At 46.8% G+C, this 26897-nt stretch overlaps 1 protein-coding gene and 1 pseudogene across 1 annotated transcript; one reads left to right on the top strand and one right to left on the bottom strand.

Annotated features, from left to right (window-relative positions):
• The first annotated feature begins 146 nt into the window (after positions 1 to 146).
• Positions 147 to 25878, top strand: LOC120918338 (annotated as a pseudogene).
• On the bottom strand, positions 25360 to 26897 carry LOC120919475 (ADP-ribosylation factor-like). The gene has a single exon (XM_040331656.1). The coding sequence runs from the start codon at positions 26655 to 26657 to the stop codon at positions 26088 to 26090; it is 570 nt and encodes a 189-aa protein (XP_040187590.1). The 5' UTR covers positions 26658 to 26897; the 3' UTR covers positions 25360 to 26087.

Raw genomic sequence — 26897 nt, 5'->3', positions numbered from 1 at the left:
TATCTTAGTTTGTGGGTCGGCGCATAGTTATGACGGCACACATTTGTACTTACGACGGCGTATCTGGAGATACGTCGGCGTAAGTGCTTTGTGAATCCGGGCCATGATGTGCGGCCCTCGGACTTCAGCACATCTTTAGTGGGAACATGATTAGGGTAATAGCATTTATCTCACTTGCCTCATGTATCATGTTCCTGGTTTTGTACTGTCTTCAGCAGCATATCCCCAGCCAAAAAAATACAGTGGAACCTCAGATTACGAGCATAATCCGTTCCAGGAGAATGCTCGTAATTCAAAGCAATCGCATATCAAAGCAAGTTTCCCCATAGAAGTCAATGGAAACGAAAATAATTAGTTCCGCATTGACTTCTATGACATGCAATACCACATGTGGCCAGAGGTGGGGGGGGGGGGCGTCAGAGAGCCTCGGAAATACTTGGAAAGGCCCAGGGACAGCTCGGCTGAACTCGGAAAACCTCGGAGAGGCTCAGGAATGGAGTATTTCTAAATATTTCCGAGTTTTCAGAGTATTTCCGAACGGCTCCGATCGGCTTGGCTCTGGTGCCCCCCCACCTCAGGCCAAATGCGGTACTGTATGCCTCATTAGCTTTAATTCTGCTAGTTTTGAGAGACAACATTCGCAACCCGAGTCAGTTTTTTTTTTTTTTAAGTTGCTCGTTATTCAAAATGCTCGTTAACCGCGTTACTCATAAACCAAGGTTCCACTGTATTGAACATTTTGTGTGGCCCTATGGCAAGGGCTGCATTTGAGGCCCCCTCTAGCTTATAAGTTGACAACCCCTGTTGTAGACTATTCAAAAGACCACTGAGCGTTAATTACACTTTGTTGAATAATGTGGAATCTTATAAACAAATAGTATTACTAGCCACTAAAAAAGTGGTTGGTAACTTACGAGTAAAGGGGTCCTTAGCTGTGCCCCCACCAATTATTAAAGGTTACCTGCATCCCTGTGCTGGCAATCCATAGAAGTCTATTGGACAGAGCCACTGTGTCCCAATATGACATGCAGATGTGTGCATGTGCACACACCCACATGTCATTTTGGGACACTGAGACTCTGTCCGTGGAGCCGCATGTCTAAATAGACTCTAATGCACTGCTGATATGGGGACGCATGCAATACCTGTGCATTCCCATGCTTAGACAACAAGGACCTGCATGGGGCATGCAGTCAAGCACCCTGTATGAATGGACCTAAAAGGAACACACATTTTTGTTTTAATGAAATGCTAGAGAGGATAGTCTGTAATGCACACACACTAATGCAGGGGTCTCCAAACTTTCAAAATAAAAGGCCAGTTTACTTTCCTTCAGGTTTAAGGGGGGCCGGACTAGGCCCAGTGTGAGTGGAAAATGCCTTGGTGTCATTGGGAGTAAGCAATGTCTTATCATTGGCATTAGTGGGGGTAATAGTGCCCCGTCATTGGTGTCGGGGGGGGGGGATATTGCCCCATCATTGGTGTCAGTGGGAGAAATAGTGCCCCATCATTTGTATCAGTGGGTGGAATTGTCCCCCATTGTTGGGTCAGTGGGAGGAATAGTTCCCCCAAGGACCAGATAAAGGCAAGCAAAGGGCCACATCTGCCTCCTGGGCCGAAGTTTGGAGACCACTACACTAGAGGCAAATGTAAGTGTAAAATTATTGCGCTACCCCAAAATAAAAACAAAAAACCCTAAGGAAAGGGAAGTGAAGCAGCTGCACAAGAATGTGACAAAAGCGCTACGTATTAGTGTAATGTGAAAAAACACCACATAATTGTAGCAAGGGGTTACTGTCAAGCGTATCTTAATAGACTACAATTGCGTTCCTAACTATGAAGTTGGCTCCTCTGGTGTATGTTTATGTTATGCCATTGAAGTTTGTTGGGCTCAGTTACATTATGGAACAAAGCATGGTGGGCATTGTAGTATGAGGGGATTGCCGTGGGTTGGATTGAGACTACAATACCCACAATGCCACTGTGCTACCAAAATGCAGTGCGCCACACACAGCCTGGTTGGGGATCTTATATAAGGACAATTAAGGCCTCAGCTCGCACTCCCTGGATGCCATCTTTCAACAGGCAAGAGGCCTGGCGTTAGTGTGCCTAGGCCAGAGATGCCTGGACCTGAAGTTGGGGAGCAGATCGCCAGACGGATGGATCCTTGTGAACAACCTCGCTGATTGAGCCAGAGAAGGGACCATCCCATGCTCCACAGCATCTGAAGTCATCCATCCACCTGTACCTCGTGAGCGGCCGCGCGGTGAAACCGGTGACATCTTGCCTGACGGAGATACTAGAGAGCTGAGGATTCTTGGTGGTGAGAGGGCACTTGCCTACCCAAGCAGTTAACTGAGTTGTAGGAGAGTGGTTCCTAGAATCTAACTTATACTTGCTGACACTTGCAGTGCCACAGTCAGGGAACCATTGCACCCGAGAGTTGTACAGCGGCCTGAGAGACCTAGCGGTTCCTTTGCCACTACAGTACATTTACAGAGCGATTACCCTTCTTCTCTTTACTCATTGTTTGGAATACAATTACATGCACCCACAGAGCTAGCTGAAGACGAAGAGAGTTTAAAGGAACAGTCATCGCTTTGCTCCTTTTCAAAATTCATCACAGAGGGACACGCACCAGTTCGAACTGTCCACTAGAAGGAGCCATATAGCCATAAGAACTCTAATGCTTGATATAACTGTTTATATTGTGTCTGTTATTCTGCTGTTTTAGCAGAATAACAGCTGCTTGGTGGAGAAGTGTCCCAGTGCCGGTGTTATAGCATTGGGAGATTCCTCCACCATACACTCACTCAGGTCTGACCCCATGTTATGGTAATTGGGTCTTGTGACAAGGAAGCTCTGAATCAGTTATGTTCCATTGACTTTTGCAGGGATCTGTGTAGAGTCCATTTTATCTGTATAACCATTGTTCTACTTTTTCCCAAGTAAACATTTTTTACAACTGGTTAAGTTACACCTCATCTGAGATTGCAGCTGCGAGTCAGGTGACCAGTGACAAGGTAACGGTAACTTTACATATTGCAGTGTGGTATTGTTGTGGTTCCCATTGCCATTGGGTTCCACATTCATATTGTTGTCCAGTTGTGCCAAGGGAAGCTGGAGCCAAATTTATGGGCTTGACAGCAGAGTGCAGACCCAAAACAACTCAGCATCTCCTACGACGGTAGTGCTACATAATATACTGTGACAGGAAGTCAGGTAAATCTGTGGGTGTTGTCACAGATTGGAGATACATTTCTGCCTTGTTTAGACAATACACCAATTGTTATTAGGCGTTGGCTGCAGATGTAGCCAAAAAAGGTTTAAAAGGCGTAGAAAGACTTCAGCTGTAAGGCCTCTATAAGTAATCCAGAGGATTACCACTGATTGGCTGCACCCTGAGGCTTTGTGAGCAAGGAGTGCAGTAGCTGAAAGTCTTCTGAGGAGGTGATGTGGTTATTGATTTTTCTGTGTGATAAAAATCAAAAAGAGACTATTGTTTTTCTGCTGTATGACCTGCAGTGTCTGCCCAGCACTAGGCTGTGCCAGTCTCCATAGATAGGTTCCTGTGTGGAAGACGCCCAGAGTGGCCAGGGTTTATTTTATGTTTGATTTTGTTTATGCTGTTTGGATGCTTGCACTTGTTTCCAGCAAGATGGAAGAATAAACCCAAATCTTTGTTTTCAACCGTCTTTGACTGCCTGTCTGTATAAATTCAGTGTGTAGTGAACCCATCCAGGGGGTCACACACCCCGCTACCGAGCTAACCCCTTACACATGGTGGAGAATGCGGGGAGTTAAAGTAAACCCAAAATGGAGGAGATACTGAAACAGCTGGTTTTATCAAATGCAAATCAACAGCAGACCAATGCAGATTTGCAGCGGAGCATTGCAGCTCAACAACAGAGCCTTGCAGCTCAACAACAGGCTCACCGAGAGAGCATTGCAGGCTTGGAACAGAGACAGTAGCAGCAAATGGAGGCCATCGTGACACAGCTTCAGAGACAGCAGACCGAGGCTGGGAGTCAGGCCAGTAACATATTGACTTTTCGGGACAGAGAACTGGGATACCAACAAAGACCAGCAGATAATTTTCTGTTGTTGGAGGAGTGCAAAGACTTTGAAAAATTTGACTCATTTACTGGTATCCTTGTAAACAGTCCACCCTTAACATCTCACTGGAAGCAGTGGGACACATATTGTGAGGATCTGACCAAGTACACAAAGCTAACTAGTTTTGAAATATGGGGAACAAAGGAGCTGGATTATCTTGGTCTTGATGACTTTTCAAGTCCCTATCAGGATGAAGAAATTATCAGTAGAGTTGAGCGGACACCTGGATGTTCGGGTTCGGACCCGAACTTTGAAAAAAAGTTTGGGTTCGGGTTTGAACCCGAACCCGGACTTTGACCCGAACCCCATTGAAGTCAATGGGGACCCGGACTTTTGACTACAAAAATGTCTCTAAAAACGAAGGAAAATGGCTGGAGGGCTGCTATTGGCAGCAAAATGTCGGGAAGAGCATGGCAAGTACTCTGGAAATAAATGTGGATAGGGAAATAACTTAAAATAACATAAAAAAATTAAAATAAAAAATATAATGATTTTGACCTAGGAGGACAAGGTCCATACAGTTTTGTTCAACATTATTCAACCCCCAATGCTGTAAAGGGTTTTAGGGAATTTAGTGTACATTTGTAATTGTATTCAGAATGAAATCCTACAAGGACTTCTTAAAGAACCATATGCAACTAAAATGACATCAATTGGTTTTGTAATACAGAAGTAAATGTTTATTTTGTGAATTCTTCATTTACACAATTATTCAACCCCTTAAAGACTACCACTCTGAAGAACAGAGGTTCATTGAAGTGTTTTCAATCAGGTATTGAAAACAACTGTGGATGTCAGGGAGCAGCAATAAAGCCTAATAAGCACCAGGAAGACAAGAGAAGAGGTGATTACTCTTCACAGGAAGGGCAACGGCTATAAGAAGATTGCAAAGATGTTAAACATACCAAGAGACACCATAGGAAGCATCATTCGCAAATTCAAGGCAAAGGGCACTGTTGAAACGCTACCTGGTCGTGGCAGAAAGAAGATGCTGACTTTGACTGTTGTGCGCTACCTGAAGCGTAGAGTGGAGAAAAGTCCCCGTGTGACTGCTGAGGAACTGAGAAAAGATTTGTCAGATGTGGGTACTGAAGTTTCTGCTCAGACAATACGGCGCACACTGCGTAATGAAGGCCTCCATGCCAGAACTCCCAGGCGCACCCCCTTGCTGTCTCCAAAGAATAAGAAGAGTCGACTGCAGTATGCCAAAAGTCATGTGGACAAACCACACAAGTTTTGGGATTGTGTTCTGTGGACTGATGAAACAAAATTAGAACTGTTTGGGCCCATGGATCAACGCTATGTTTGGAGGAGGAAGAACAAGGCCTATGATGAAAAGAACACCTTGCCTACTGTGAAGCATGGCAGGGGGTCAATCATGCTCTGGGGCTGTTTTGCTTCTGCAGGTACAGGGAAGCTTCAGCGTGTGCAAGGTACCATGAATTCTCTTCAGTACCAGGAGATATTGGATGACAATGTGATTTAGTCCGTCACAAACCTGAGGCTTGGGAGACGTTGGACCTTTCAACAGGACAATGATCCCAAGCATACCTCCAAGTCCACTAGAGCATGGTTGCAGATTAAAGTCTGGAACATTTTGGAGTGGCCATCGCAGTCACCAGACTTAAATCCGATTGAGAACCTCTGGTGGGACTTAAAGAAAGCAGTTGCAGTGCGCAAGCCTAAGAATGTGACTGAAGGTGGAAGCGGCGGTGGAGGAGGAGGAGGTAGCCAACACAGCAGGTTTTGGTTTTTAATTGATTTATTTTTTAAATTAGGGTAAACCCCAAAAGAGTGAGAAAGATCTAGGGTTGCTACCTCATCCCTTTAAACCTGAACACAGAGTAATTTCACAGGTTCTGGGGCTAATTTAATGTCGATAAGGCACCAAGTGAGTTTAATTAGCAGCACCTTAATCAGCCAGAGAACCTGTGCAATTAATATGTTTTTGCTTTTAAAGGGATGAGATGGCAACCCTAGAAAGATCAGAAAAAAAACAATGGCTGGGTAAGGCCGACCTGGTGCCTATTCTGCCCAAGGTACGGACAAGTCCTCTGGGATCCATGCCTGGTTCATTTTAATGAACGTGAGCTTGTCCACATTGGCTCTGGACAGGCGGCTGCGCTTGTCTGTGATAACGCCCCCCTGCCGTGCTAAATACATGTTCAGTCAATACACTGGCCGCAGGGCAGGCCAGCACCTCCAAGGCGTAAAGGGCAAGCTCAGGCCATGTGCCCAATTTGGAAACTCAGAAGTTTAAGGGGGCTTAGCCGTCATTCAGTACATGTAGGCGTGTGCACACATACTGCTCCACCATGTTGCTGAAATGCTGCCTCCTGCTAAAACGTTCCATATCAGCTGGTGGTGCTGTTTGTTGTGGCGTGCTGACAAAGCTTTTCCACATTTCGGCCATGCTAACCCTGCCTTCTGAGGTGCTGGCGGTGCCCCTGCTGCATTGGCGACCTCTTCCTTCTCCTCTGCCTTCGCCTTCTGCTTTATCAGGTACTATCAGGTAGTAACAAAAGTACACTTACCAAGGCCAAGATGCTGAGGGTGGCTCCCTTTGCGACCCGGCGCGGTCCGCCCCCTGAAGTGGGGACAGGGGAACAGACGCACCAGGAGGCACCGGTACCGATGGGAAGGTGAAGGTTGGGTGCGTGAAACAGGAACAACCAGGCAGTAGTTCACTTGAAAATAGCTGGAAATGCGGCAGGGAATTCCAGGAGATCCGGGAAGCAGGATTGGTAGAAAACAGGGAAATCCAGGAAACAGACTGTGGTCAAGGAAGCTCAGATAAACAAGGTAGTCCAAAGTTCAAGCCAAAAAGGTCAAGGGCAGGTGAGATCAGAATAGTCCAATGAGCAAGCCGAGGTCAAGGTAGGAGAAAGCAGCAATCCGGTAGAGTAGAGCCAAGGTCAGGTAAACAGGAACAAGATCAGGTAAGGTTTTTTCAGGATCCAGGAAACACTCCAAACAAACGCTGTGACAAACCAGCAACTAGCCACAGGAAAGGGAGAGGTTTAAATAGCCCGCTCAGGGCTCTGATTGGCTGGACGGAACTACAGGTCTTGCGCGTCCGTGCGCGCGCACATGCACGCGCCCGCGCGCGCCAACACCAGGCACGCGCGCACGCGGCACAAACAGCCGCGATTGCACCGTTCTGGAAGGCAGGTAAGAATTAGTGCCCTGACAGTGCCCCCTCCCTAGGGGCGGACTCCGGACGCCTAAACTGTCCATCAGTTCCGGATGGTCCCGGTGAAAAATTCGGATCAGGCGAGGAGAATGTCAATTTCTGGAAGGTTCCCATGAGGTGTCTTCAGGCGGGTAACCCTTCCACTTGACAAGGTACTGGAGTTGTCTCCCTCTCTTCCGACAACCTAAAATAGATTCGACCTCAAATTCTTTTTCACCTTCAATCTCCACTGGAGGAGGTGGAAGTTCCTCCCTTCCTGGAAAAGAGTCTGGAATAACGGGTTTGAGCAGAGATGCGTGGAATACGGGGTGGATCTTGTATGACCCTGGTAATGTTAGTTCAAAAGCCACAGGATTGATCACTCTTTTCATTTCGAATGGGCCTATGAATCTGGGACCTAATTTCCGAGAAGGAATGGGTAACCTAAGGTTCGTGGCCGATAGCCATACCTTCTCTCCGACTTTAAAAGCTGGACACTCCTTCTTTCCCTTATCGTAGGATCTTTTGTAATTTTCCTGGGCTTGTTGCATGTTTTTTTGAAGTCTTTGAAAATTTTGTTGTAAAGCGACTATATGTTCTTGAACAGCAGGTACAGGAATCTCGGGAATTGAATTTGGAAGGAAAGTAGGATGGTAACCATAGTTAGCCCAAAATGGAGTCTGGTTAGTGGATGAATGTAGAGAATTGTTATACGCAAATTCTGCGGATGGTAGCAAAGACGACCAGTCATCTTGCGACGAGGAGCAGAAGCAACAGAGATACTGTTCCAACGTTTGGTTGGTCCTCTCTGTCTGACCATTGGACTGCGGGTGGTAAGCTGATGAGAGGCAGGTTTTAATCTCCAGAGATTTACAAAGTTCCTTCCAAAATTTAGATGTAAATTGTACACCTCTATCCGAAACTATGCTTTTGGGTGTTCCGTGGAGCTTCACGATCTCTTTGAAGAAAACTTTAGCGGTTTCTGCTGCAGAGGGTGTGCCAATCATGGGCACAAAATGTGCAAATTTGGACAGCCGGTCGACCACTACTAGGATTGTAGTAAAGCCTCCAGAAGGTGGTAAGTCTACAATAAAATCCATAGAGATGTCCGCCCAGGGGCGTTCAGGAACAGGAAGAGGTCTGAATAAACCCCAGTATTTGGCGTTTGGGCCTTTGTAACGCTGACACCGAGAGCACGAAGTTACATAGTCTTTACAGTCCGACCTCCAATTTGGCCACCAGAAGGAGCGGCTAACTAATTCCGCGGTTTTCCGAGCTCCAAAATGGCCTGCTAGTTTGTGGTCATGGAATATGCTCAGTACTAGTTGTCTCGCTTGTTCAGGTACAAAAATTTTGCCTCGAGACCATAGTAAACCGTCTCGTCTTTCAAGAGAGAGTGAGGGTATGTTGGTAATTTGAGTGGAAGCCGTCTTCAAAGAGGAAAGTAGATCCAACTGGGAAATCAGAAAGAAATTTTGGGACGTCAAGATGGTACTGGGTTCTGACTGATCAGGAGTTTCGGTGAACATTCTGGATAGGGCGTCAGCTTTTCCATTCTTAGATCCTGGTCTGAAGGTTATGTGAAAGTTGAAGCGGGCAAAGAACAAGGCCCAACGGGCTTGCCTAGGTCTCAGACGTTTGGCAGATCGCAGGTATTCCAAGTTTTTATGGTCTGTGAAGATCAAGATGGGGTGAAGAGCACCCTCTAAGAGGTACCTCCACTCTTCTAGAGCAAACTTAATGGCCAACAGTTCCCGGTCCCCAACATCATAATTTCTTTCCGAGAGATTTAGTTTTCGTGAAGCGTAAGCTATGGGGTGCAGTAAGGATTTGGGTCCTTGCCTTTGTGACAGGATAGCACCGATGGCCGTCTCCGAAGCGTCGACCTCCAGGATAAAGGGCAAGCTTGGATCTGGTTGCCTAAGGATAGGGGCTGAAGAAAACAAGATTTTTAACTTTTTGAATGCTTCTTGAGCTTCCCGGGACCAATGGAAGCGATGACCTTGGTGAGTTAGACGAGTGATAGGGGCCACAATGGATGAGAAACCAACAATGAATCTTCGGTAAAAGTTGGCAAAGCCAATAAAACGCTGTACCCCTTTCTTGTCAACTGGCGCTGGCCAATCCTGAACTGCTTTGACCTTTTGCGGATCCATGGATATACCGTCGGTTGAAATGATGAACCCCAAAAACTGAATTGTAGTCTTCTCAAATTCGCATTTTTCCGCTTTAAGATAAAGCTTGTGTTCTCTGAGGATAGTCAGGACCTTCTTAACGTGGGTGCGATGTAGTTCGAGTGATACCGAAAAAATGAGGATGTCGTCCAAGTAGACGACTAGAAAGTCATCCAGATATTGGCGAAAAATGTCATTTACCAGATGTTGGAAGGTGGCAGGGGCGTTGCAGAGGCCGAATGGCATTACTAGGTATTCAAAGTGCCCGAACCTTGATCTAAAAGCGGTCTTCCATTCGTCCCCATGCCTGATCCGGATGAGGTTGTAGGCCCCACGGAGATCGAGCTTAGTGAAAATCCGGGCTGATCGGAAGCGTTGAAAAAGTTCCGGAATGAGGGGCAAAGGATACCTATTTTTGACGGTGATTTTATTTAGCTCCCTGTAATCAATACAGGGCCTGAGGGAACCATCTTTTTTCTCAACAAAAAAGATTCCAGCCCCGGCTGGGGAAGATGAAGGGCGGATGAATTTTTTTCCTAAATTTTCATCGATATAGGCCTTTAGGGCCACCAATTCAGTCTCTGAGAGTGGGAAGATTCGACCAAAAGGGATTTTAGAACCGGGAAGTAAATCAACGGGGCAATCGTATAGCCGATGTGGGGGAAGGCGGTCAGCCTGTTGCTTATCGAACACATCCTTAAAGTCTGAGTATGCAGCAGGAACGTGTTGAAGATCCGATGGTGCAGATATCAAGGTGGAGCAGGAGGCTTTAATGGGAGGAAGACAATGCTGAGAACAGAAAGCAGAAGGGAATGTGATGTCTTTTTTGAGCCAGTCTATAGAAGGTTGATGCGCTTGTAGCCAGGGTAAACCCAAAATAATAGGGAATAAAGGGGAAGGAATAAGGTACAGGCACAGATACTCTCGATGGCCAGTGTCGGAGATGGCGTGGATGGGCAGAGTTTCCATGGTAACTAATCCAGAGCGGGGTAGAGAGCCGTCTGCCAGATGGATCTGTAACTGAAAGTTTTTTGGCCGGTATGGGACATGCAGCTTCTGGGCTAGGGCAGAATCAAGGAAGCAGCTGCAAGCCCCGGAGTCAACGATGGCTGGCAGTCGGACCGCCCCCTGCGGGAGCTGTAGAGAAAGAAAGAAAAAGTACAACATAAGTCTGTGGTAAGTTGGAAATATGGCAATTGAAAAAAGACGGTAGTCTTGACTTACTGGGTCTTATGGGACAGGTGCGAAGAAAATGTCCTGCAGCGCCACAATACAGGCAGAGGTTGGACTGCCGTCTACGTTGTCTCTGTTCAGGGGTGAGAGGTGCCCGGAGTAGACCGAGCTGCATTGGTTCTGGATCTGAAGACGAAGCAACAGGTGGAACTGGAGCAGGTGGAGGAGCCGGAGAGAATCTAGGCGGAATCCAATTAGGACGGGATGTCTGGAAGCGTTCCTGCCGGCGTTCTCGAAGGCGTCGATCAAGCTGGGTGGCCGATTGGATTAAGGCTTCCAGAGTGGCAGGCGGGTCACCTCTGGCTAGCTCGTCCTTGAGGGATTCCGACAACCCTTGGCGAAACTGGTATTTTAGGGCAGTTTCATTCCACCCTGTATCAGCAGACCACTTACGGAAGTCAGCAACGTAGTCCTCTACGGGTCTCCTCCCCTGAGTTAATTGATGAAGGGTAAGTTCCGCGGTAGCTGAACGGAGAGGATCATCGTATAACTTAGATAAATGTTCAAAGAAAGTGTCCATGGTGTCTAATATCGGGCTCCCTTGTTCCAACAAACTATGGGCCAAAGCTTGTGGTTCATCTGCAAGGAGGGAGATCACGAAACCAACCTTTACAGCTTCTGAACAAAAAGTCCTGGGTTGAAGAGTCAGATACAGGGAGCAAGCGTTCTTAAATGCCCGGAATTTCTTTCGGTCGCCAGCGAATCGCTCCGGGGTAGGCACACGTGGTTCAGGGTGAGTTACCAGCACTGGAGAGGCAGAAGAGGGTTGAGAAGAAGCAGGACCTGTAGCTAATGCCGCGGAGGCGGTCGAGCATCCGGGGGTGACATTCATCTGTTGTAAGCGACCATCAATATGCAGATAGCCTTCCTGAAGTTTCTGTACTGCTTCGGTGAGGGCTGAGACTTGTTGGCATAGCGTCTCAAAAGGCGAGCGCACCCTGTCGGCCTCGGACATATGGCTGGTTTGTACTATCAGGTACTATCAGGTAGTAACAAAAGTACACTTACCAAGGCCAAGATGCTGAGGGTGGCTCCCTTTGCGACCCGGCGCGGTCCGCCCCCTGAAGTGGGGACAGGGGAACAGACGCACCAGGAGGCACCGGTACCGATGGGAAGGTGAAGGTTGGGTGCGTGAAACAGGAACAACCAGGCAGTAGTTCACTTGGAAATAGCTGGAAATGCGGCAGGGAATTCCAGGAGGTCCGGGAAGCAGGATTGGTAGAAAACAGGGAAATCCAGGAAACAGACTGTGGTCAAGGAAGCTCAGATAAACAAGGTAGTCCAAAGTTCAAGCCAAAAAGGTCAAGGGCAGGTGAGATCAGAATAGTCCAATGAGCAAGCCGAGGTCAAGGTAGGAGAAAGCAGCAATCCGGTAGAGTAGAGCCAAGGTCAGGTAAACAGGAACAAGATCAGGTAAGGTTTTTTCAGGATCCAGGAAACACTCCAAACAAACGCTGTGACAAACCAGCAACTAGCCACAGGAAAGGGAGAGGTTTAAATAGCCCGCTCAGGGCTCTGATTCGCTGGATGGAACTACAGGTCTTGCGCGTCCGTGCGCGCGCACATGCACGCGCCCGCGCGCGCCAACACCACGCACGCGCGCGCCAACACCGCGCACGCGCGCACGGCGCAAACAGACGCGATTGCACCGTTCTGGAAGGCAGGTAAGAATTAGTGCCCTGACATGCTTCCACTGTGCCCCCGCTGCCAGGTGGGAATTGCACCAGCAGCGCGTCTACCAGCGTGCGCTTGTACTCGCGCATCTTGCGTTCACGCTCCAGTGAGGGAATTAAGGACGGTACATTGTCCTTGTAACGGGGATCCAGCAGCGTGGCCACCCAGTAATCAGCACCTGTTATAATGTGCGAAACACGCCGGTCGTTGCGGAGACACTGCCGCATGTAATTGCTCATGTGTGCCAGGCTGCCCAGAGGCAACGAAAAGCTGTCCTCTGTGGGAGGTGTATCATCTGTGTCCTCTGTATCCCCCCAGCCATGCACCAGTGATGGCCATGAGCTGGTCTGGATGCCATCCTGCTGTGAACATGGTTCCTCCTTTTCCTCCATGTCTTCCTCCTCCTCATCCTCCACCGCGTCATCCTCCAGAACTGTGCCCTTGCTGGACAATTGTGTACCTGGCCTTTGTTGGTGCAAGAACCCACCCTCGGAGCCACTTGTGAATGACTGCCCTGAAAGCCTTGGAAATGATCCCGATTCCTCCTCCTCCTCCTGTGCCACAAGGAGGAGGCATAGAACTGGGATAGACACGCTGAGAGCGGCGTCATCGGCACTGGCCATGTTGCTGGAGTACTCGAAACAGCGCAACAAGGCACACAGGTCTCGCATGGAGGCCCAGTTATTGGTGGTCTCACGCGTGCGTGCTGCAGCTGAAACTCCACTATCGCCTGCTGCTGCTCGCACAGTCTGGCCAGCATGTGCAAGGTGGAGTTCCACCTTGTGGGCACATCACATATGAGGCGGTGAGCGGGAAGGCCGAAGTTACTCTGCAGCGCTGACAGGCGAGCAGCAGCAGGGTGCGAACGCCGAAAGTGCGCACACACGGACCGCACTTTCTGCAGCAGCTGTGGCATATCAGGGTAAGTTTTCAGGAAACTCTGCACCACCAAATTTAGCACATGCACCAGGCAAGGGATGTGCGTCAAACCGGCTAGGCCCAGAGCTGCTACGAGATTTCGCCCGTTATCGCACACCACCAGGCCCGGCTTGAGACTCACTGATGCCAATCACTCATCGGTCTGTTGTTCCATGTCCCTCCACAACTCCTGCGCGGTGTGTGTTTTTTCCCCCAAACAGGAAAGTTTTAAAACTGCGTGCTGGCGTTTACCCAAGGCTGTGCTGAAGTTGGTGATGAATTTGTTACGCTGACTGGATGAGGAGGCGGTAGAGGATGAGGAGGCGGAGTAGCAGGAGTTAGGAACAGGAGGCAAACTGAAGCGCCCTGCAATCCTCGGTGGTGGAAGGAAATGCGCCAAACTGCTATCCGCCTCAGGCCCAGCCGCCACTGCATTTACCCAGTGCGCTGTTAGGGAGATATAACATCCCTGACCATGCTTACTGGTCCATGTATCCGTAGTTTGGTGTACCTTGGCACAGATGGCGTTGCGCAGTGCACACCTGATTTTGTCCCCCACTTGGTTGTGCAGGGAAGGGATGGCTCGCCTGGAAAAGTAGTGGCGGCTGGGCACGACGTACTGTGGGACAGCCAATGCCATCAGGCTTTTAAAACTCTGCATCTCCACCAGATGGAATGACAGCATTTCAAAGGCCAGTAATTTTGAAATGCTGGCATTCAGGGCCAGGGATCGCGGGTGGGTAGGGGGGTACTTCCTTTTCCGCTCCAGTGTTTGGGAGAGCTGAATGCTTCCATGGGACATTGTGGAGATGTTTGGTGACCCAGGTGGTAGTTATGCTTGCCGGTCCTTTAATTGAGGGGTGGCAGGTGGCACTGTCACTACAGAGGTGGATGAAGAGGCAGAGAGGCCCGAGACTGATGCAGAAGAGGAATCAGGAGGAGCCAGAGACCTTTCTTGGTTTTTGAGGTGTCTACTCCACTGCAGCTCGTGCTTTGCACTTAGATGCCTGGTCATGCAGGTTGTGCTCAGGTTGAGAATGTTTATGCCTCGCTTCAGGCTCTGATTGCACAACGTGCAAACCACTCGTGTCTTGTCATCAGCACATTGTGTGAAGAACTGCCACGCTAGTGAACTCCTTGGACCTGGCTTTGGTGTGCTCGGTCCCTTGCTGCGTTGGGCAGTAGCAGGCGTACTGTCTAGGGGACGGACGCTCTGCTTTGGCACCCTGCTCCCTCTTCTGCTGTGCTGGTGGCTCTGTGCGACCACCGCCTCTTCCTCCAAACTACATGGGTCACCTGCATGAAGTTGATTCCATGTCGGGTCGAGGACCTCATCGTCCTCCACATCATCTTCCACCCAGTCTTCACCACTGCCCTCCTTGTCGGTCTGCACAATTGCAAAAGCACCAGCAGTTGGCAACTGTGTTTCATCATCATCCAAGACGTGCTGTGATGGTACCCCCCATGTACTCATCTTGAAATATAAGTGATTGGGCATCGGTGCACTCAATCTCTTCCACTTCTGTGGCTGGGCTAGGTGGATGGCCCTGGGAACACATGCTAACAGACTCATCAAAAAGAAGAAGAGACTGCTGCATGATTTGGGGCTCAGACTGCTTGGCTAATTTGCAAGGGGGTGAGGTGAAAGACTGATGGTGGACATCGGCTGCAGGCGCCAACTCTGAACTTTCAGCACAAGACTGGTTGGGAGACAATGTGAAGGAACTGGAGGCACTGCCAACAACCCAATCTACTACCGCCTGTTCTGCTCCTGGCCTCAACATTCGTAGAGCTGGATTAGGCCCGACCAAATACCGCTGCAGGCTCTGTCGCCTACTCACACCTGAGAAAGGTGTTTCACTTGTGCCTGTAGCTGGCGCAGATCTACCACGTCCTCTCCCTGTAACAGGAGCTCCACCAGCAGCACCACGACCGCGGCCACGTCCCTTATTTGACTTTTCCTCATATTTTTCTTTGCAATTGTTTTTAGAATTATGCCACATACAGAGGTAGACAAAAAACACAGCAATTAGTTTCATTTTGCATATAACATTGGTCGTGGATACAGTGATACATAGTAGTCCGACATATCTCACCACATGTTGAGGGGAATAAAGAAAAGAAAAAGTTGTGTGTCGGAGACCGCGCATCCTACTACACAATGTGGAGCCACGGTCCCCTACATAGGAACGTATCGGCAATAACATATACATCATGAAGGACATTCCCTATAACACCACGCCAATCTATCCACGTCTATCCCTGCAGGCGGGTGGCAGCCGCCCGCCCCAGGCCCCCGCCGTAGGCAGACGGACCCCAGACAGACGCCAGCCACCCACCACACAGTCTGCAGCAGCATAGGAACTTTTAAAGGAGTCCTAACAGGACTCATCACATAGGAATACTGATTGAATGAGATAACACAAAAACAATATATTGAAATGAAATGAAAATAAAATAAAACACAACTAGCTTATAATAACAATAACATCTACACCAAGTGTGATCATCCGTGACTAGTGAGAGATTAAATATAGCTCACTGTTCGGGATATTTAGTGCTCCAAGGTAACCATTGTTTTTTAAAAGATTGGTACTGGTTCGATTGAATAGCAAAATATTTTTCGTAGGAGTATTGGGTAGATACTCTTTGGATAACTTCATTAATTTTAGGTATCTGTGTAGATTTCCATGTAGAGGTAATAGTTAGACGGGCTGCTATAAATATGTGTATGGACATGCTCCTTAATTGTGATGGGATACAGGTAGCATTAATATTAAGGAGGGCTAGTGGTTGGTTGGGGCGTATGATGTGACCTGTGACAGAGGAAACCAGATGAAAGACCTCTGTCCAAAAGTTACGTATGATCCTACAATCCCATAGTATATGAGTGATGTGACCTCTAGAGCCGCACAGTCTCCAGCAAAGTTGTGACTCTGATGGAAAGATCATTGACAGTCTGACCGGAGTGAGGTATGACTTATGTAATATTTTTAACATATTGTCCCAGTGGTTAGTACAGTGGGTGTATTTATATGTCAGGCGAATCGCGGCATTCCACTCTCCTAAGGAGAAGGCAGTGCCCCAGTCTCTTTCCCAATTAGTCATGTGAGAGGTCATGGAGGGAAGTTTGGAATACTGCAGGAGGGAGTAGAACCAAGATAATCCCTTAGGCCTGTCATGGTTTGTGTTAAGGTAGGACCACACGTCAGTCGGTAGGTCATATTGCGTCGGTGAATGCGTCTTTTGGAAGTGTTTCAATTGCATATATGAATACGAATGCATAGTTGATTGGCTTGTCAATACTTTCTGGACGGTAGTTAAGTTGTCTTCTTTCCATGAAACAGTCCGTAGCTCTGGGATTAGGTGTTCTACAGTCGAGATGTCAGTGATCGTACGCCTATTTTTAGTAGATGCATCTATCTCAGACTGGACATTTCCCCACACAGAAAGTGTAGCTTCTATTGAAGGTAATGTGCAGTTTGTCAGAGGCAAATTCGTCAGTTTGGCCAGCAAGAGGGAGGGATACAGTGATACATCGAGTCTGTCATCCACTGAAATGGGAATTTTGCTTTGAGTTTTGCAGTCAGGGTCCTAGATAAATGTATGGGTAAGATACACGATTTGGTGATGTTCAGCTTATAATACGACACTTCCCCAAACTGTTGTAAAATATCCTGTACTGCCGTCAGGGAGGAAGTTGGGTTAGTCAATGTCAGGACCACGTCGTCTGCAAAGAGGCCTATGTTATAATCCTCTCCTGCTATGGGGACTTCTGAGATTGCTCCAGCCATTCTAATGGCTTCGGCCAGTGGTTCCATTATAAGGGTGAAGATTATGGGGGATAGTGGGCACCCCTGGCGCGTGCCATTAGTTATAAAAAATTGGTCAGATATGGCACTGGACGAGAAGACTCTAGCCGACGGGCAGGTATATAGTGCGGAGATTGCTGACAAAATGGTGCCTTGTATGCCAAATTTCTGTAGGGTTGCTCTGAGATAGCCCCAATGCACCCTATCAAAGGCTTTCTCCGCATCCAGTGCCAGAAACACCGCTGGGGTTTTCCTTTTTTCTAGAATGTGCATTAGGTTTAATAGACGCCTCGTGCCATCTGGGGCTTGGCACCCTTTAACAAACCCCACTTGATCCGGCCTAACTAGATATGGGGTAATAGATGCCAATCTATTAGCGATAATTTTCGCATATACCTTCAGGTCTGTGTTCAAAAGTGAAATCGGCCTAAAGTTTTGTGGGGAGTCAGGTTTTTTTCCCGGCTTAGGTAGGGTTACAATAGTAGCTTGCAGCATCTCTTCAGGAAATATGGAGGAGGAGGCAACGCTGTTGAATAGGGTACATAGATATGGAGCCAAGATTTGTAAGAAGGTTTTATAGTACTCCGAAGAGAATCCATCTGTACCTGGGGCCTTTTGGTTTGGGAGGGCTTGGATGGTGTCTACTACTTCCTTAAGGGTAAACGGGGCATCAAGTACGGATAGGTGATCCGTCTGGAGCGTGGGTAAGGTGAGTGTGCTGAGAAACGAATTGATATCGAGTTCAGTGGGTTGTGGAGTATTGGGATCTGTGTGTAGGTTGTAGAGATCTTTGTAATATTTCATAAATGCATTAGCAATATGTGTCGGATGGTGTAGTATAGTGAGGGTCTGTGATGTGGGGTAGTTTAGCTTGTTGTTGGCGTTTATTTAGGTACTTCGCTAATACTTTCCCTGCTTTGTTGCCATGTGCATAGTATGTCGCTTTGATTCTCCTAAGGTGGTTTTGGTGGGTATTAATCAGTAACATGCAAAGTTTATGCCTACAGGAAAACAAACTGGCCTCCAAACTGGGAGATGGGTGGTGTTTGTGTTGAAATTCCAATGCTTTAAGCTCCTCAAGCAATCCACTCAACAGCTCTGCCTTCCTCCTCTTTTCTCTAGCCGCTGCTTGAATCAATATACCCCTGCTAAATGCTTTGTGCGAGCACCACAATGATGCTATACTGGTATCAACAGTGTCATTATACATAAAAAATGATTTCAATTGTAAAGCAATCTTATCCGCCTGGGCATCACTAGAAAGTAGTTCCACATTGTTCCTCCACAGGTAGGCGGGAGATGCCGAGTTCCGATCATGCAGGATTATAGACACAGGAGCGTGGTCCGACCAGGTTATTGAGTGAATGGATACAGATAGCGTTCTGTGCAATAAAGGTAGGTCTGATAGAATTAAATCTATCCTGGAGTACGCTCGGTGCGGGAATGAGTAGTGGGTATAGTCTTTTTCCGAGGCATGGAGGCACCTCCATGTGTCATATAAGTTGTGACCGGAAATAAAGGAGCTAAGTTCAAGTCTTCGAGGGATTGGAGGTGAAGAGCAGTCCATAGATTGATTTGGAACGGCATTGAAATCGCCGCACACGAGCAGAGAGCCTTTCTTGACCTTTTCCACTTTTTTAAGCAGAGAGTTTAGAAATTTTGGCTGTCTCCTGTTCGGTGCATAAAGGTTGACCAAGGTGTATGGGGCATTATTTAGGTCACAAGTCATTATTATGTATCTGCCATTGGGGTCACAAATGAGGTCATGGAGTTGGAATGCGACCGAGTGTTTGATGGCCACCAGGACTCCTCTCTTTTTTACTGGAGTGTTCGCCTGGAAAACATTTGGGTACGCTCTATGAGAGCATCTGGGTGCTTTAGATGACATAAAGTGGGTCTCCTGTATGCAAACGACATCTCCCTTGAGACTGGCCATTTCCCTCCACATAGAGGACCTTTTAAAGGGGCTGTTGAGACCGTGCACATTCATGGATATGACCGATAGAGTCATTTTAGGTGTACAGGGGAATGCTCCATTTTAGCTAACATAGTTCCAGTAATCAGAAGTAATAGATTAAAGTTACCTGAAGGTGGTGCTGTTGGTTCAAAAGTCCAGAGCCAGAACTTCATGAAGTTGAAAGCATTGATGGATTGCAGTAATCTTGTAGATAGGCTCCCTGTGATGTAGATGTCCCTTGGTGCATTTAAAACACAAAACAATTACGTAAAAAATAACAGAAACACAAACAAAAAGGTAAAGTGAAAGGTATCACTATGTGCGAGTATTTTCGCCATAATCCTGAGGGGGGGAGTTTCTCCCTGAGACCCATATCCAGCTATGCTAGAAGTTGGGCTGAGTAAAATAAGACATTTTTATAGAAATCATTTCTGACGCCACTCCGGGGCAATCTTTGAAGGGTTTCGATTCAGCAGTGGAGCTGTAGCGTCCTCTGGAAGTAGGTTCCATTTTTTAGCTAGGGCAATCCCATCATCAATATTAGTAATTGCGTAGGTGCGATTGTCCTTTGTTATGAGCAATTTAGTGGGAAATCCCCACGAGTAGGGGATTTTGTGGTTCTGGAGAATTTTGGTCATGGAGGATAGGTTTTTGCGCGCTAGCATGGTATGCTTGGAGAGATCAGCGAACACTGAAATGCCGGAATATGGCCCGGGCAGTGGTTGGTTCTTTCTGGAGTATCGCATGAGGTCATCTTTGATGTGGAAATAGTGGACGCGAGCTATAACATCCCTCGGGACACCCTCTGGCAGGTATTTAGGTTTGGGGAGACGGTGTGCCCTATCCACAATCACCTCAGTGGGAGAAGTTTCAGGTAGCAGAGCAGCAATGAAGTCCTGAACATAATGGCGCAGTTCTGCCGGGGCTACAGTTTCCTCTACACCTCTCAGTTTTATATTATTTCTCCTCGACCTATCTTCCAAATCTGCTAATTTCTCTCTCATAGCTTGCATTTCAGTCTCTGCATCATTATGGGCATCTACTAGCTCATTGTGAGCTGTTGTGAAATCCCCCATCTTTTCCTCCACGTGGCACACTCTGTCTCCTATTGCAGACACATCACCTTTCAGTTGATTAACACAGAGCAGCATGTCCTTGTGCAGGGAGCCCCTGAGAGTAATCAACATGTCTCTCATGATCGTATCACTGAGGGGCTGTCCAGTAGTGGGGAACTCAGTAAGCTGTTCAATAAAAACACTAGTACTGTTCTGCGAGTTGCACCCATCCCCAGGCTCACCTGCATAAGTGTGGGACGTGGATCTTTTCTGCGCCGACTTCTGTGGGCTGTTTATGGGAGATGTGCCTGGCGATAATCCTCCGCTGGAATCGTGAGAGGGATAGGTGCCCTGTCTGTGCTGTCGTGACGATCCGCCGCTTCCGTTGCGGCGCGGGCCAAACTGCGAGTCCGAGGCCTCGGCGCCATCTTGCGGCCTAGGCGTGCTCGCCGACGGGTAAAAATCCGTCAATTTCTTTGGGCCTTTGTCCGTTTTTCGCTTGCCCATTGCCTCGCAGGGGAGCCCGGGAGTATTGTCAGGCGGTGTGGTGCCCTGGATTGCTGTGGATAGTCGCTGGATGGAGCTGGATTAGCGTGGGTCTCTGGAGCTCTTCCTCTACACAGCCATCCGCCTCGGCTGCTGGCCACGCCCCGTCCTTTCCTCATATTTTTTAAAATGTAGGATCTTGCCCTAAACGGGAGTTTTTTAAATACAACAATAGTGTAATGTGGTGTAATATGCAGAGATTAACCTATATAATTATTTCCCTATAGCAAGAAGCAGGAACCTAGCCCTAAACAATGTACTGCACAGACAGTATCTCAACCTGTCAGCACAAGGGACAGCATAACCTGTCCCTAAACTATAAGATGCAGATCTCACAGAAATACAGAGTGCTGTTTTCGATTAGTGAAGCAGGAAAAACCTATCTCACACTGTCCCTGATTCAGCAGCAGACTGTCCCTATTACATAGCTAGAGCACACTTGAAGCAGGAAAAAACTATCTGACACTGTCCCTAAAGCAGCAGCAGACTGTCCCTATTACATAGCTAGAGCACACTTGAAGCAGGAAAAAACTATCTGACACTGTCCCTAAGCAGCAGCAGCACAGCCTCTCCCTATCATAACTAAAGCAGAGTGAAGATCTGTGCTGTGTGCCTCTATGTGATATAGAGGCTGGTCACATGCTGGGTCACATGCTGCACTGGCCAATCACAGCCATGCCATAAGTAGGCATGGCTGTGATCAGTTTCCAGTCACAGCAGTAAAACAAATGGCGATTGGCTGCCGTGCAGCGCGCCAAAACATACCCGAATTTCGAACCCAAACTTTTTTCAATTATTCGGGTTCGGGTCCAAATAAAAACCAAAGTCCGTACCGAACCCGAACTTTACAGTTCGGGTTCGCTCAACCCTAGTTATCAGTAAAAACCCCCACTCTTGCTCAGCTAAACAGTGAGGACTCTCAGTCAGTTGCAGACTCTTTTAGCTACACGGAAGGTTTCCTTGGAGGTAAAGCCACGTTTTTTTCCAGGAAAGAAGGTGGCATCGGGAAGGGTGGCTGCTCCGGTTTGTTCATCTAAGACTGCCCCTGTCATCGAAGTGCCATCCCCTGACTGCTCCCAAAAAGCTGCCAAGACAGCAGCAAGTACCCAAATGGTAGCAAATACCAATATTTCTTGTGATGAGAAAATTAATATCCATGGAGAGTGCAAGGACTATGTAAAAAAGGCTAAGGGTAAGATCAGCTCAGCACTTCCAAGCCGACCAACAAGCACTGTGGTTGCCATAGATGCAGCCAAGGAAAATACTTGTTTTTGTGGTGCTGTAGTCAAAAAGCAGGAAAGGACAATTGAAGAGCCCTCCATAGGCCGAAGAAGCTGTGCCATTTTGCCTTTCATAGAGACTCAAACGCTTTTCTGTCCTCCGCAGAATGTGGCCACAATTGGGGCTGTGGAAGCTACTGTTACTGTTTCAGCTTCTGTGTCTGATCCCTCACAAAAGAAAGAGGAGCACAACTATTCACTTTTCATTTCAGAGGGGCTTACCGAATCGGCCATCAAGACAGATGGCCAGCAGGACAATGAGGACGAGGATATTGATTTAGATGAAGAAGAACATGGTGAAGGATTTGGTAGTGACACACAATTTCTGAGAATGAAGAGGAGGAAGAAGAGGAGGAGGAAGAAGAAGAAGACAATGAAGATGACAAAGATGATATCAGTGATACCTTCTCAGAGCCAGGTTATGAAAATGATTCTGTTGAAGATTTGAAAGGAATAACTGCCGTGTCATCGAGGAAAAGAGGAAAGCAAAGGTATTTCTGGGAATATAGCGAGCAATTAATGCCTTCTCAACAGGAAGGGATGCTGAGACCGTCTGAATGGGACAGAGACACGCTTCCCAGTAATATGTACCAGAAGAATGGTCTGCATCACGGCAAGTACACTGTGAAGAAATCTCGCAGGACAGATGTGGAAGACCTGACTCCAAATCCAAGAAAACTTCTGCAGATTGGTGGTGAACTGTGTAAACTGAATAAAGTAATCAGTGACCTAACACCCGTATCGGAGCTTCCTGTCACTGCCAGGCCGCGATCTCGTAAGGAGAAAAACAAGCTGGCTTCCAGAGCTTGCCGTCTAAAAAAGAAAGCCCAGTATGAAGCCAATAAAGTGAAGCTGTGGGGCCTGAATACTGAATATGATAATTTGCTGTTTGTGATCAATTTAATAAAACAAGAGATAATGACACAAATACAAATCCCATGGGAGGAATGGTCATCAAGCATGGAGCAGAAACTGGATACTCTTATCAAAGAGACTAATAGGAGAATAAATAGGTGGTTCCTGGCCCTCCAGGAATTTATTTTTGTGGTAACGCATCGCCCCGGTGCTAAAATGGGGAATGCAGATGGGTTGTCCCAAGTGCATGCCTGCCTGGCAACCTGTGTCCCAACCCTAGGGTTGAAACAAGAGGGGGGAGGTATGTGACAGGAAGTCAGGTAAATCTGTGGGTGTTGTCACAGATGGGAGATACATTTCTGCCTTGTTTAGACAATACACCAATTGTTATTAGGCGTCGGCTGCAGATGTAGCCAGAAAAGGTTTAAAAGGCGTAGAAATACTTTAGCTGTTCAGAATGAGGCAATTAAGGCCTCTATAAGTAATCCAGAGGATTACCACTGATTGGCTGCATCCTGAGGCTTTGTGAGCAAGGAGAGCAGTAGCTGAAAGTCTTCTGAGGAGGTGAGGTGGTTATTGATTTTTCTGTGTGATAAAAATCAAAAGGAGTCTATTGTTTTTCTGCTGTATGACCAGCAGTGTCTGCCCAGCACTAGGCTGTGCCAGACTCTATAGATAGGTTCCTGTGTGGAAGGTAGAAGCCCAGAGTGGCCAGGGTTTATTTTATGTTTGATTTTGTTTATGCTGTTTGGATGCTTGCACTTGTTTCCAGCAAGATGGAAGAATAAACCAAAATCTTTGTTTTCAACCGTCTTCGACTGCCTGTCTGTATAAATTCAGTGTGTAGTGAACCCATCCAGGGGGTTACACACCCCGCTACCGAGCTAACCCCTTACAATACTCAACGGGGTATACCCATAAAATAATAATGTTCAATCCACATGAAAACAATCAGTCCATGTAGAAATTCAACGTCATAAATTGTCCATCGTGAGTAAATAACATAATAAAGATGTCATGAGATTGAATGAACCATCCCAACGAAGATCTTCAGATGTAAGATGTAATTATGAATGTGCATACCAGAAACCGTTGGACCCGACTGTCATACGACAACAGGTAAAAAAACTCTGCTTTATTAGTTGGTTGAAAGTCTCTGTCCAGCCACTGTTACCACCATCTAAACATGCCATGTCTGGATAGAGACTTTCAATCAACTAATAAAGCAGAGTTTTTTGAGGGTCCCCATTACCCTATTAAGGGTTGCTGTCTGTCGGAACTGAGCTGTTCTCAGATGTTTGTTGGATCTTCGCGATTTCTCTACCTACTCCATGGTTGGACACCTTTATCAGAGTTACCTTTGGCTGAGGAATACCGGGCTTTTTGACCTTACCTTCGGTTGACATCTTCTGGACACCAGGGAGGTGTATTCCACTTATTTTTGGATCTTTGCTGACAGTCCCGTTGTACAGCTGGTTGGGTACCGTAAGCTTGATTGAATTGTTGTCGTATGACAGTCGGGTCCAAGGGTTCCGGTAAGCACATTCATAATTACATCTTACATCTGAAGATCTTCGTTGGATGGTTCATTCAATCTCATGACATCTTTATTATGTTATTTACTCACGATGGACAATTTATGACGTTGAATTTCTACATGAACTGATTGTTTTCATGTGGATTGAACATTATTATTTTATGGTTATACCCTGTTGAGTATATATTATGTGGTGTTTTTTCACATTACAATAATACGTAGCGCTACACATTCACCCACACTACACTAGATGGAATGATGGTCACAGACTGCAGACATGATATAGAAGTCCATAATAGACCGGGGAAAGATTTGTGAGACTAGAAGAGATCACTATTAGAAATACCTTTACAAATCAATGCTGTCAGTCACACTATAGATTGTTGGGGACCAAGGGCCACACAAGTTTTAAAAGACTGCATGTGGCCACAGTTTGGGTGCCAAGGCAATAAACATCTAACATCTGCACAACAAAATGTAATTCATTGTTACCTTTCTTTTTTTCAAATAGTGGTACAAACATTTATATGTTTAGATCAAATTAATATTAGGCCCTTTCAGACGTGCAATTTTATCCATCCGTTTTTGGATGAAATACGGACAGACATGTATCCCTATGAGATAGCGGATGTCAGCTGATGAACATCCGCTGACATCCGATCTCATCAGTCCCCGCTATGGTCCGTTTCTGAAGACGGAGGAAAATCCTATTTTTCCATCCGTCTGCGGATTGGATGAACGCGGACAGATGGTCCCTGTTCATCCGATCCCCCCATAGAGGAGAGCGGAGATCTGACAGGGCGGTCCTTGCAGGGTGTGCAGGGACCGCCCTGTCATCTGCTGGCTCAGCGTGGATCAATGGAGTGATCCTCGCTGAGCAAGCGGATGGTTAAATTGGAACTTCACGGAATCTGCACGTCTGAAAGGGCCCTTAGAAATTTTACAAAGTATCTTGTATTTTTACTTTTTATACTATTATTACATGTATTTATCATATAAAGAATTTCTTGAAAAAAATTGCAACACGGAATTAATAATCAGCACATTTTATTAAAAGAGGAACATGAATTGTATGCATTCTCAAAATTAAAAAGGTGCATAGTAAACAACATTTAAATATACACAGTATACAGTATACAGTACACAGTGTTAGCTTTCACTGAATTTAAAGTGGATTTTAATAAAGTAAATGGCTATGAAAAGCTGAGGTCTATAACATCAAGTGATTTATATCACATGAATGCCATGCAGTTGCAAACTTAGCCCTTCATCTGTGGTGCAGAAACAGGGGTTGTTGGCTGTGGCAAACTTACCGAAGTGCCCGGGACACATTGAATTCAAAAAAATTAAACGCAGAGGCAAAGTGTAGTTTCTTCTTTTTGTCATTAGAAGGTCTGTATTACTTGTCTAAGGACGTCAGTTTTGGATCCTGTAGGAATATGTGTAGTTCTGTTAAGTCATCTGTCTTAGACAAGTGAAGAAGAAGAATAAGAAGAAGAAGAAGAAGAAGAAGCACTGCCTGGGGTCCTCATCCATGCCATTATCCTAAATCATTATATGTGTCCAAACTGGCACTATTAAAACAGATTTTGTCCCATTAATAGTTGTGATGGAAGACCTGGAATGGTAACAGTGACTGAAGAAGCAAAGAGTCACTAACATGGCTTTTGTGCAATGTAATACAGAGTCATAGTTGCAGAGTTGTTGAAGGTATTCCAGAGTTGTTTGGAGACCATAGACAAATATGTCTTTTTCATCTCAGTAGGGTTTTCTTTTCTTGAACTCTTTCACAAAGTTGGTGAGGATCTCCAGACCCCCCACAAGCCCGTCACCAGTGGTGGCACAGCATCCCTGGACATGCCATTGGTGTCCTCTTAGGCTCCTCAGCCCCAACTCCTCCACCAGTTCACCAGGTCTCCTGGCACCAAAAACATCCTGCTTATTAGCAAGTACTAAGAAGGGTACTCCTTTCATTTCATCAGCTTCCAAGATGGATTCTAGTTCTGAACGGGCATCTTTGAATCGCTCAGGGTCAGCGCTATCCACCACAAAAACAAGGCCATCTGTGTTTTGAAAATAGTGCTTCCACAGGACTCGAATCTTGTCCTGGCCTCCTACATCCCAAACAGTGAAGGTCACGTTCTGAATGGGTTCAACAGTCTCAACATTGAACCCAATAGTGGGGATTGTACAGACGGCTTCGTTCAACTTCAGCTTATATAGAATTGTAGTCTTTCCAGCAGCGTCCAGACCCAGCATTATGATCCGAGCATTAGTGCCAGAGAAGTTCATTATTGCTTGGTGAAGCCTGCTTAGGAGGATACCCATTGATGCAGTTTTTCTTTACAAAGTCAGTAATGATTTGCTTTCTCTTATCTTTGTGGCTGTACATGCTTTCTGAAAACCAGACTGCTATATATTGACAGTACTTCATCTGACAAACCTCCTGTAACTCAGCAACCAGAGAAACCTAAAAAGAATTTCCTGGTTGCGCTGTCACACAGTGTCGTGTTGGAACATTATTCTACAACCCGTTTTGACAATGCCAGGAATGAGAGCAGCACAGGA

Source organism: Rana temporaria, chromosome 12 (assembly GCF_905171775.1).
Source record: "Rana temporaria chromosome 12, aRanTem1.1, whole genome shotgun sequence".
NCBI classification, from domain to species: Eukaryota; Metazoa; Chordata; class Amphibia; order Anura; family Ranidae; genus Rana; species Rana temporaria.
This window is presented reverse-complemented; position numbering and strand designations above follow the sequence as displayed.

What these genes read in the sequence shown, in the direction of transcription:
- LOC120919475 (XM_040331656.1), bottom strand. Translation starts at nt 26,657, where the DNA reads ATGGGTATCCTCCTAAGCAGGCTTCACCAAGCAATAATGAACTTCTCT.